This window comes from Cynocephalus volans, chromosome 3 (genome assembly GCF_027409185.1).
Source record: "Cynocephalus volans isolate mCynVol1 chromosome 3, mCynVol1.pri, whole genome shotgun sequence".
Lineage (NCBI taxonomy): Eukaryota > Metazoa > Chordata > Mammalia > Dermoptera > Cynocephalidae > Cynocephalus > Cynocephalus volans.
The window spans coordinates 155,781,971-155,794,628 of record NC_084462.1 but is presented as its reverse complement, the minus strand read 5'-3'; the positions used below and the strand labels follow the sequence as shown (position 1 = coordinate 155,794,628).

The 12,658-nt window shown below is 44.4% G+C and overlaps 1 protein-coding gene across 1 annotated transcript; it reads left to right on the top strand.

Annotated features, from left to right (window-relative positions):
* The first annotated feature begins 2,986 nt into the window (after positions 1-2,986).
* Positions 2,987-11,001, top strand: PROX2 (prospero homeobox 2). Its single transcript, XM_063090149.1, has 3 exons — positions 2,987-3,739; positions 9,145-9,339; positions 10,816-11,001. The coding sequence occupies exons 1-3, from the start codon at positions 2,987-2,989 to the stop codon at positions 10,999-11,001; spliced, it is 1,134 nt and encodes a 377-aa protein (XP_062946219.1).
* Positions 11,002-12,658: the final 1,657 nt, after the last annotated feature.

The window sequence follows — 12,658 nt, the reverse complement described above, 5'->3', positions numbered from 1 at the left end:
TGTTTGTTGAATAAATGAATGAATGTAGAGGAAGATTACAGTGAGGAGAAGCTAGAAGATGGGGGACCAGTTATGAGGTATTGAAGTTGTTCAGGTGAAAAATTATGAGGTGCTGAATTAGGACAGTGGTGATGGGAAAGGCATGGTGGAATGTAGTCCGAGCCATTTTTGCCACGAATTATCAGCCATGGTGAGCAAGTCAGTGCTGAGGGTGAGAAGTCGGGCAGGAGTCAAAGACTCCCCAGCTTCCAGCTCGAGCAACAGTACAGGTAGTACAAGGATACTTCAAAACACTCGTGAAAAAATAGAATTAAAAGGTAATATGAATCTTTCCATGAAGTTTTGGAAGTACCCTCGTGTGAGGGGTGAAGCAGAGTTGAAGGGGCAGCTACAGAGGTGGGGTTTGAAAATGTAGAGTTTAAGCAGGAAATGTGCAGTAAGCAGTCAGAATAACCATAAGCGACCTCCTCTTCTTTTCGGAAGCTACGTAACTGAAAACACATAGATCGTATCATTGTTGTACCATCTCTCTTGCTTAAAATGTCAACTCTACCAGTTTAACGATCATTATTAGTTAGAAAACAGGTAATATATGCTTCATGATATAGTCAAGCTTATCAGATTAGATGTTTTAAAAATTTTTTTTTTCATATTACACAAATAACATATCAAATTATCACAGAAAGGGAAGCAATGTTTCTCTCTCCAACAAGTGGTACATCACCTAAACTGTTGGTATAATTGTGGCAATAACAAATTCTTAAATTTATATTAATTTGGCAAGTCATCTATTTTTATTTCAGTAATTTACAAATGTCTTACTTCCGTCAAGAACCTTCTGAGTATTCTGAGAACCTAGTCTTCTTTCAGTGGCATTTTCTCCATGATGGCATTGCAACTGCCACTGCCCCCCAGCCTCTGCCCTGGCCACGGGCACGACATTGCTCAAGGGTAGAATGCTGGAACGTGCGTTGAGTGCTCTGCTGTGGTCACATCCGCAGACCCCTAGGGCAGGCCTAGAACCCACTGGCTGCATGCAGCTGAGCTGAGAGAATTCCAAGTATGCTTTAGGATGAAAGTGGGAAGAAGAAAGTCAGTTCTCTCCTGACAGCATTTGTGTAAGAAAAACAAAGGAGAATGGAAATTTGTAGAGGAAAAAAAAAAAATCATGTACCTCCTCCAGGAGAGGATGAATTGGCTTAGCAAACTGGGAAGTTGGTCTCCTGTGCAGGTCTTTTCATCTTCAGGAGGGCAGCTGAGGTGTGGCTGGGGTCAGATTTGGTAACCGAGAGCTACTCTTGGCCTCGCAGCGACTCGGTTTACTCGACTGTAAAATGGGAGAATGATACCGACTCTCACGATTGGTGTGAGATGCAGTGAGGTAACAGGTAAAGATGTTTTGTAAACTCCAACTGCCTCACACTGCTACCAGTTACTTCTTACCTGTCAGAAGCCTCCTGGTTAGAGTACCGTGTCCTTGGGTACTGTGTGGGAATAAAGCAGCTTTAGGCTGCCTTTCCTAAAATAGCTCCCTCCTTCTCCCAGTCCCTCTCCCCAATTTCCCTTATTGTGCTTTTTCTTCATAGCAGGTATCGCACCCTGTAAATATACTCGTTTGTTTACTCTCTGCTTCCCCGCTAGACTACCAGCTCCATGAGAGCAGACTGCCTATCTTGTTCACCACTGTGCCCAGAAGAAGGCCTGACATAAAGTAGGTAATCAACAGATAGTTGTTAAAAAAAACAGTTGAATAATGAATGCACAATCTGATTCTTCCAGAAGACAGCATGGTGGTCAAACAGCAATGATTCTCAGACTTTGGTTTGCTTGTTTCAAATGCAGTTTCCTGGTCTGGCTGGGACTACTGAATTTGCTATTTCTACCAAGAGCTTGGGTGATTTTGTTGCTCTTAGTCACTAAGAAAGTCACTCTGAATCAGATAAATTTTGATTGACTCCAGCCTGCCACTTACTAGCTGTATAACTTTAGGGAGGTAATTTCTTAACTTCTCTGTTTCCTCATTTGTAGATAAAAGGAATGATAACATTGTAAAGTTGTTATGAGAATTAAATTAGGTAGTGGATGGAAAGTTCTTGGCATAATGCCACTTGTTCTGTTGGCTGCCATAATAATAATAATTTTTATTTTATTATTGTGCCCAGGCAGGAGATCTTTCTTCCTGGAGGGTCACCCTTAGGAATCTCCTCAAAATGGGGTCCTGACCAGCAGCATCAGCATCACCTGGGAGCTGGTTAGAAATGCAGAATCCCTAGAATGGGGTTGAGGACAGGGGAGATGGTGAGAGATCAGTCAAGGAATACAAAGCCACAGTTAGATAGGAAGAATAAGTTTTGGTGTTCAATCACATAGTAGGAAGAGTAGAATTAGCAATATTGTATTATATATTTTGAAATAGCTAGAAGAGAGGTTTTTGAATGTTCTCATCACAAGGAAATGATAAATGTTTAAGATAAGGAATATGCTAATTGCCCTAATTTAATCATTACATAAAGTAAATATGTATTGAAAATCACATTGTATGACCTAAACATGTACAATTAGAAATGAAATTTAAAGTAACGCAGAATCTCTCCCCCACTCCAGATCTACTAAATTGAAATATGCATTTTAACAAGATCCAAAGGTGATGATGCGTTTGCACATTCAAGTTGAAAAGCACCACTCAAAGGCACACATACTGTTTTCTTTTTTATTCTTCTTTGTTGTTTATTTTACTTTTTAAAATATTTCTCTGTTCTGTTTTCTTCCAGTCTCTAATTTCAGGAGTCTGAACAGGAAGTTTGTAAACCCTGGCATCCCAGAATCTGAATCCTTCCTCTGTGACGGCTGCTTTTCACCCTTCCAAGTGCAGAGGAGGAGCCCCGGCTCATCTGGGTGCACCTCCAGCTGAGAAGGTTAGGAGGAGGGATTCCTGAAGCCCTTGGCTTGTTCACGGAACTCTGAGCAAGTGCCTGTGGAGCGGGGGATGGATCCAAATTCCATCTTGCTTTCTCCTCAGTCTCGGACCTACTCCCACCTGGAAGAACCCTGTATGGAAGGTGAGAGAAGCCCAGGCCCCCGAGAGCCCGGTAGAGACTCCCCCTTTTCCTGGAGACAGGCCCCCAGCTCCAGCCTTGCTGATCCCAACTGGTTTTGGGATGAGCATATCCAGGCAAAGAGGGCCAGAGTGGAGACCATCATCCGAGGCATGTGTCTTTCCCCCAACCCTCTGGTGCCAGGCAATGCCCGAGCCAGGGACAGCCCATGCTGCCCAGAGAAGGTCCGGGAGCGGAAGAGGAAGCAGTGCCTTCCCATGCAGCAGGGCACCCTGAAGCCAGGCCCTGCCCAGGACCGAGGCAACAGGAAGGGGGCGCCTCGGGTGAGGGAACAACTTTACCTGCTGAAGCAACAGCTGAGACATCTGCAAGAGCACATCTTGCAGGCTGCCGAGCCCAGGGACACAGCTCAGGGCCCAGGAGTCTCTGAGAAGGAGAAAGTCCCTCTGAGTGCAAAGCAGAGGAATGGCTGTGGGCCTAGCTCCTGGGCTGTGGACAGTGACCAACACCAGGGTTCCAGCAAGGACCTCTCTGAGGCAGAAAAACACAAAGTGTCTGAGGTCGAATACCACCAGTCTGAGGAGCCCAGGTTTCTTCCTTCTGGAGCACAGGCTTTGCTGGAGATTCTGAGGAAAGAATTGACTAGAGCAGTGTCCCAGGCTGTGGACTCAGTATTACAAAAGGTACTATTGGATCCACCAGGCCACCTGACTCAGCTAGGCAGAAGCTTCCAGGGGTTAGTGCCAGAGGGCAGAAGTGAACCCTCACCTCCTGGGAGAGGTGCCTATAAAGATCCACTTTCTCTGGCTGCCTTGTCCAGGAGGGTCCAGCCACAAGCTGGGGTCCCTTTGGGAAATTTACCACTGGCCAAGCCCCTGGATTCTCCTGGGTATCTTATCTCTCCAAGAATGATCCCCAAACCCTATCAGCGCCCCCCTGCAAACTGTCCCTTGACTGTGCCTTCCCACATCCAGGAAACTCAGATTTTTAGCCAGCTACTGGGTCATGGGCCCCATGGTCATTGGAGCAGCGGTCCTCCCCAGGACTCATCTTCCCAAAGTCACCCCTCCTCCGAGTCTGCCCTGAGACCTTGGGGGGCTGCCAAACTGCGATCATCGGTTTTGAGCCAGCAGCAGTGCCCCCTGCCTTTGACCTCCACCCATCTGGAAAGTCTGCCCCTTCTTCCCTCAGTGAAGATGGAACAGGGCAGCCTGCAGACTGTCACTGAGGCACTGCCTTTCTCTTCGGTGCACATATCCTTTACTAGTAATTGAAGTTCTCATTGTCCCCAGAGAAAGGAGAACTGGAAGTTGAGAAGGAGGTGGGGTCAAATAACTATATTGCATAAGGAATAGCTTTGCTTTCCCATGGTCATCTTCATGTTGCTTCTGGACCTTCCTGCTCCATGGCTCACAGCTTAGTAGTTTCCTGAGAAAGTGGTGACCACTTTCTGGGATGTAAGCATCCTGGGAAGGTTCCTGTGACCTATCAGATTCCACCACTATTGACTTACTCCTTTGGGTCTGAAAGGATTTTATTTGTTTGTTTTTAAACTCAAATGGGCTTCCAAAATAGGATAAATGCCTTATGGAAGGAAGAACCCTAATCTGGTTGTCAACAATCTATACACCTAGGCAGAGAGGGTCAAAGGAGTAACCTCATCTGAGGTATGGCTTCCCCAACCCTCCAAAGCCTGCACTGTAGGTAATTCATGGGGAACATACAAGGGACCAGGAACTTCTGGTGCAGATGGGGAAGAAGTAGTTTTCCTCAGGGACTAGACCTGGAGAGGCAGCTGGAAGGGATCAGATGCCTTCAGTTTAAAGAACAGATGCCGAGCTGAGTAGGCTGGAGCCTGGGGGCTGGGCACGTGGAGGGAGAGGATGCCCCCTACCCTGGGGAAGCCTGAGAGGTCCAGGCTGGTCTGCAGGGGTCTGGATCTTATTCCACCATCTTTGCAACACTTAGACCCCATTTTCTTAAACAGTGTTTCCGAGAGTAACCTGCAGGATATTAATAGTTGTTGAGTTAGAAGGAAACGTAGCTTGAGTAAATACTGGACTAGTTCCTTTACGCGGGACTTCTCAGAGCTGTAACATGCTGTAGTGCCATGCGAAACTCTAAGAGCAGAATGTATGCAGCCCCAAACTCATATGAACAAAGAATCCTCTTTCAACAAGCACCTTGAAGGACTAAAGTTCCTGAGAACATATTTTGGATGTTGCTTTTTTAGCCAGCTGTGCTCACGCTGCTGCTTTTTGTGGGCAGCCTTTGAGCCAAGTCTCCAGAGGTGACTGTGGAGTCACATATCCAGGTGTGAACAGTCCTGGCAACTGCAGTGAGGGTGGCAGGATGGGGTGGGGACAGCTCACTATCACGCCAGAGCCAGCCCCTGTCCTAAGTGCCTTGCGTGCCCCCTGCTGGTCAGAGGTGTTGGAAACACCTCAAACCTCCGGCTTTCCTGGAAGGCGGGGAGCAACCATAAAACCAACACTAAAAACACTTCACCTGCCACGACTGTCTTTTCAGGCAGGAGGGAATCTTCTTGGAGGTAGAGAGATACCAGCATAGAGAGATTTTCTGTATGAGAAAGGCCATCAATCTGGGCCTTTGATAAGAGACCACTGGGTAAGACTCCCCATTAAATTCAGGCACCTAATATTTCAGGCACCTCTATGTGCCTGTCCCTGCTCGTGAAATGAGAATTGGGCTCACAGTGCATCAGGAAGTTTTGGGGCCCATCCTAAGAAAGACCTAAACTAGGCCTGGCTGTATGAGTAAAGTACTTCACTATTTTTGGAATGATTTGGGGCCCCAGACAGCATCCTGCCCCCCGCCCCCAACTACTTCCTCATTCCTGCTGCTTATATTCCAGAACTAGAGGTTTATTCCCATGGACCATGAAAACCACCTAAGAGCAAGCTGCTTTAAAATGTTAAGAGAACTTTCACATTCATACATCTCTGTGAAATAGGTAGTAAAGATATGAAGATCATGAGGGTGGCACTTACTGAACACTTTCTCTGTGGCAGGCACTGTTACTAGAAGTTCACACATACATTTGCACCACCACTTAGCCACAATTCTGAAATCCATAGGGCTCTGAAAAGCCCTATTATTTTTTCCCCCCTAACATTGATGTAAACTTTTTTGGTGGCAAATTTGACCTGCACTGTTTGAAGGCTATTTATAAAATTTATCCGACTTAGCATAAAGTCATATATTTTGCTGTATTAATATTAGTGTATTTGATTACAGACTGCCTTTGCTGTGGGTGTTAACTAGCATATGGTACACATGCCATATTACTTTTATAAAAATAACAGAAATTCTGAAATCTGAACTCCATTTGGCCCAGCATTTTCAGACAAGGGGTTGTTGGCCCGTATTATCTCACAATTCTCAAGCATCCATTCTAGGATTGGGTATTCGAGAGGCAGGGACAGAGAAGCAAACTGACTTGCCCAAAGTCACAAGATAGATAGGTGAGGAGCCAGAATTCAAACCCAGGATCTGATGACCAAGCACAAGCTTTTACCATTACACTCTACATTTTATAAATGAGGCCCAAAGAAGTTAAGTGGTTTGCCTAAGGTCACACAGCTAAGAGGTGGCAAAAACTGGGTGTCTGAAACTGGGTCTTTGCATCTCAAATCCAGGATTCTTTCCACAGCATTTATGAACCTTTAGGAAGGATAAGAAACAGGTCCAATGAGGCAGTGTGCAGGGGGCTTTTGCATAGCGGCCTGGGTGCCTGGGCTATCCATAACCATACTCAATTTGGTTTCTGTGAACTGAATTGATTTATCCTATTGGGAAGTCTTAATTGTCCTAAAGCTACAGCTCTCAGACCTGAGATCCAAGTTTACTCTGAATACTTCTCACCCAGCCTGAGGACTGTCCCTGGGGACTGCTAAGCGTTCTTGAGAGGAACCTTTATTTTCCTCCCACCCTGGTACTAGGCAGTCATACCACAGCTCCCGTGTCCTGCTAAAGGGAAAGGAATCTTCCCAGAGTGAGGTATGGTTTGGAATATGATTTCCATATATATGTATAGATTAAGGTTGACTGTTCATTCACTCCTTCATCCAACAAACATTTATTGAGCACCTACTGTGTTCCTAGCACTGGGCTAGGCACGTGGAACACAAAGATGAAAAAATAAGGTCCTTGCCCTCAAGGAGCTCACAGTCTAAATGGGGAGACAAACATGCAGTAAAAATTCCAATAAGGTCATTGCTACAACAGAGGTTTCTACAAAAAGTCTTAGTAGCCCAGGGTAAGGAAGGTCTAACTCAGCAAGGAAAGGTCTCACAGAGGAGGGAACTTCTGAGCTGAGACTTGAAGGATGAGGGAAAGTTCTGCCAGGCAAATGGAGGCAGGTACAGCCCAACAGTTCAAGCTTCTTGAGCAAGATCAAAATATGAGCTGGTACTCAGTCTGGTTAGATGCTTGCTGGCTTAAACACTGTAAAGGCAGTTATAAAAATGAGAGCCAGAATGGAGCCATCTAGTCAACTCCTCTCATTTCCCACATGATGCAGGGAGGGGCAGTAAATCTCTACTGCAGGTTTTAAAATGGTTTATCAGGGACAGAGCTGCCATCTCTTTTTATCATATTCTGAAAGCAACGCACACACAAAGTACAACAAACTGTATTTGATATCATACATGCTATATGACTTTTACACATCAGGATGTTTTTTAAATTCTTCAACTTAATTGTGCATATATGGTATGCAGCTTATCTGGCCAGAGTTTCCAGGGACAAAAACGGAGCAAATATACCATTCAACCAGAAAAAAAAAAAAGAAAAGAAAACAGAAACCACAAGGAACAGAACAATTCACTATTTGGATAATCTGATAAAATTCTTGGATAAACTTGTATTTTAAAGCATTAATTTTCCTTGACACTGAGATAAATCCAGGAGGGACTAAACCCTGGTCACTTGAAGAAGGCCAAACTGATGTTTTTCTTCACGCGATACCCCAGCTCCAACCTCCTGAAGGCTTATTTCCCTGATGTTCAGGTAAAGCAGCTCAAATGAGTTTCAGCCTCTGCAAAACTCACAAGTGGCAGTGTGTTTTGCCCTGCCTGAGGCAGGTCCTAGGTCATCGTATATGCACTTCAAGCTCCCCTTCGTGTTGTTGATGGAATTGGTGCAATTTCCAGTTCTGGGCTGAAACTTTGCCTGGATAAAATCATGAATAACTTTCAGCTAGGAAGGTTTGGTATCTTCATTTTTAACCTTTTGAGCTGTAGATAATCCTACAAACACATGGGAGGGGAAGGTAGGGGAGAGAGAAGCAGTAGTAAGTGGCATCTTTGCCCTGGTTTTCTGTTTTTTTTTCTGGGAACATTATGAAAAAGAAAAAATACATAAAGAGTCAGACACTGTCAAATTCACATTCAAATTGCTATGTTTTCAAAGCTGAGTGAAAGTACAGATCGAGTGTGACAAGAAAGAAAGTCAAGCTCTGATTGTTGGAACCAGACCTCGCCTGTTCCCATGAAACATTTCTGAGGGTCTCCTTTACCTTGGGTGTTGGGTTAGAGGCTGTTAATACCTTGGGTCTATATCATTTAGGTATTTCAGGTCTTTTCCTCATATTCAGTTGCTTGGTTGATCCCTGCAGCAAAATGACTTCAATTTCAATTCATTCTGCAGCTCCAAGTTGCCAATAAACTGCTCTCTGACCCTTCTCCCTTCACCGAGGCAGAAGGCTCCAGGGCTACCATGCAATCCACCTGGGTACAGCAGAAGCTGGCACCATGCTGGTCTTGGCCCTGGACCCTCCAAAAGTCACACTTGGATATCATGAAAAGCTTCTTCATGGGTGAAAAACCCTCATAAATCTAGTATATCAAAAAACACCAACTTTCTAATGGGCACTGTAGCTAATTCAGATTTTTCTGAATATAACTGAATAGGATTGGAAAACAGCTGTGGCAACTTTTTAAAAAGGAAGTCCTCATTAATGTTGGTTGAGGCCATTTGTGTTAACCCCTATGCTGAACTGGAAGCTGACAGATCTGATTCTGAGTATGTCAAACGTCTGACTTGATGAACCCCTTGTTTTGAACAGTTCAACCGCTGCATTACCTCCCAGATGATCAAGTGGTTCAGCAACTTTCGTGAGTTTTATTACATCCAAATGGAAAAATTTGCCCGGCAAGCAGTTTCAGATGGTATCACAAATCCCAAAATGTTGGTGGTTCTCCGCGATTCAGAACTTTTTCGAGCTCTTAATATGCACTATAACAAGGGAAATGACTTTGAGGTAAGACCATGTACTGAGGTCCTGTGAGGTCTGATGAGTGTCTTCCCTTTAGAAAAAATCCTCTTCTGTGTCTATCCTTAAGTCACTAAGAACCAGGGCAGCCTTGGGCCAAATTCTATATCATCCACAAAGATTACAGCCTCAACATCTTCTCGTAGGCAACAACAGTTGGCAGCAAACAATATAAAGTCAGTCTTCATCCTACAACTTAAGCAGAGGTCTGCCAGGTGTTATGTAATTTCAGACGTGGTACTCTGTAATTATCAAGTCACATAACTTTCTGACCTTTTTGCCGTAGTGCCAGCAGGCTCAGGACTAAATGCTAGGTTCAGTTCTTGCACCTAGTCTTGGCCTAGGTGTTCTAAACAACAATTTCTGTTCTTTTAATCATTGGGTTATCTGTACTCTCACTTGAATGGTTTTATTTGTGAGCCTTCCATGGTAAGTCACCTCACATCCTTTCTGGAAATAACAAACAATACTCAAGCTTCTCAGTCCCTTGCGGATCTCTATGAAGGCACACTGGGTGGCTCCTTAGAGGTAAAGTGTCAGTAAAGGATGAGCCTAAGTATCACTGGTGTGAATTCTTCATCAAGAGACATGTGTTGCTGTGTGTGCAGCTGACAGCTCTGTTAGGCAGGCATCTGATTTGGCAGGTGCCAGGTGTGCCTGGTCACAGACTACACTTCCTTCTTGCCTTTCTCACTTGACTGTGATCACGAAGAGCAGTTTACTGATACTTCCAAGAAACGTAAGAACTGCTGGCATCCACTGGTCAGATGCTCAGTGAGAATATGTTTGGAAACCTGTGGGGGAAAAGGGACCATGCCTCCTATCTGAGGCTCAAGGGGTCAGGGCCAGTGTGGGACGGGTGGCACTGCCATGTCTTTCCTCATGGGATGGTCATTTGACATGCAGTGGTGGCAAGCCTCAGGCCAAGCTAGATCTGGAGGACCTGTAGGACACCCATCATTTATGGTGCCAGTCTGGGTAAGGTCCTGGAACAGACCCTCAACTGGCTTTGGAAGCAGGAATGTGAGCCCTTTGGATCCAGACCTAAAAGGTGGTGGGATGAGGTATGAGAGTCAAAAGTTTGCAGGGCACTCTTTTCCATAACAGGTAGTAAGGAAAAGAATACCAAAAAGCTCTTTGAACCACAGATTTAATTTCAATGAGAATTTCCTACTTACTTACTAAAAAGTCACCCATTAGTGGAATCAGCTCCTCCTACACAAGGGAGTGTCCCTAAAACACTTTCTCCCAGGGCTGTCTCATTGGAACTGTCATATTAAGATTTGTGTTTGCTGAGGGAACAGGGGATTCCTAGGGCTGCAGAAATCAGGGCAAGGATGTAGAGCAGGGATGCTCTTCACCCACTACCCAAGGAACAGCAGCATCAGCCAGTGAAGTCTCTGCAGTGCCAGTGCTTCCCAGCCTCACGTTTTCTCTTTCTTGTGGCTCTCTTTGGGAATGCAGGTCCCAGATTGCTTCTTGGAAATCGCCAGCTTGACATTACAGGAGTTCTTCAGGGCTGTCACCACAGGGAAAGACTCAGATCCTTCCTGGAAGAAACCCATTTATAAAATTATTTCGAAACTGGACAGTGACATCCCAGAGATATTCAAATCCTCCAGCTATCCCCAGGAGCTGTTTCAGAGTTAAGATCCCACAAAGTGAGGTGTGACTGGCCAGGGTTACCTGGGTTTGTCTTACCTATAGGCATATAAAAAGGGCACAAGGAAAAATCCCCCAAATAGGTACTATTACCATTTTGATCATTTATTTCCTTTCCCAGAATGATAGATTTAACCTTAACTATAAAATAGATCAACTAAGTGTATTGGTGTGTTGGTAGTTTATTATAAAAGGAGCACAAGTTTAGAATCAGAAGATTCCACTGTTTCCAGCTGTTGTAACCCTGGGAACTTCCTGGTATCTCTGCATCTGTAAAACGAGGTTGTAAGGATTAAAAGATAATATGTCCTAAAATGCTCCATGAAATGTTATTCATTTCATAAATGTTAGTTTTTTCCCCCTTGGATTTCTTATGGAGTTTTTTGTTTTTGTTTTTGTTTTTTACAAATTGCTGTTTTGATTTTAATCACCTTTTTTAAAAAAAAATCAAGCTCCATCTATTTGCTAGATACTTCCACATACATTATTTTTAAGCTTTTCACCCTGCAAAGTAGATATTATCCTCATTTTTAAAATGACCAAATAGAAGTTTTAGAACTGAGATAACTTGCCAAAGCCTATGAGGCTAGGACATTTGGGTTGGTAGAAACAGCCAGGAGGAGCCCAAGACCTTCTGATGCCAGACTTCATGCTGGACCACATCATGCTGCCACACAGGATCTCAAAACAGGCCACCACCCCCAGTAAGCATCCACTGATGGAGTACTGTCATCTGACAGCCCCTGCCTGGCTCTTAGGAATGCATGATCATGTAAGATTTCAGCTGATCATTTTAGCAAACCCAACACAAACTCTCTGCAGGACTCAAGTGTTGCTGTTCATTCGCATTTGCTCTGCTGGAAGAGTTAGCTGGACAACCCAAGTAGTCTGTAGTTGACCAATGCAACTGATACAACAACCACATATGTTCAGAAGAAACTGAACTTCAGGCTGTGAAAGCTAGAAAGGGACTTAGGAGGGCACTGGCCCACCTTTCTTAAATTAGAAAGGAGGAAACTGAGGCCCAGATGGGAGGCTTGCACAGCCTGTGCACAGCCCCACAGACGATAAATGGCATAACCAGGACAAATGCAGCATCACACACAGGAATGGAAATTCTCCCACTCCACAAGGAAATTACAGTCCATGATGATCTTCCACAGATGAAAGAATTCATAAAATCAACACTCTTTTTTTCCACTACTGGCCCAACACAAATTGTGACTCACTCTGAGCGTATCAGCAAGACATCTGCAAAGCTGAGTAACTACATCTGTCTTCTAAGCTAGTCAGAATCAAGTCTTTGTAAACACCACCAAACGTGTGCGGGGAGGGGTGGGGCTGACACACAGCTCAGCACTGTAGTCCCGATTAAGGGAGTATCTGTAACTTCATTAGCTAGCTTCTTTCTCATCTACATAAAACAAGTTTCATATTCAGCTACTCCACTTCCATGACTTTTCGGATAGAGTGCTAGGTGGAGCAGATGAGATTAAATCCCTAAACTATTGCTAGATCTATCAGCATAAAAAGGTATGAAAGATGACTTTTGTTTGAATTTTTCTCCTCAAATAGCTGAGAGGAGAAACAAAACAAACATACTTAGCCCAAACCAATCTTCACAAGTTATGTAAAGGTTATTTTG

What these genes read in the sequence shown, in the direction of transcription:
- PROX2 (XM_063090149.1), top strand. Translation starts at nt 2,987, where the DNA reads ATGGATCCAAATTCCATCTTGCTTTCTCCTCAGTCTCGGACCTACTCC. An exon ending in TGGACTCAGTATTACAAAAG is followed by an intron (nt 3,740 to 9,144) that starts GTACTATTGGAT and finishes TGTTTTGAACAG; the next exon opens with TTCAACCGCTGCATTACCTC. An exon ending in ACAAGGGAAATGACTTTGAG is followed by an intron (nt 9,340 to 10,815) that starts GTAAGACCATGT and finishes TTGGGAATGCAG; the next exon opens with GTCCCAGATTGCTTCTTGGA.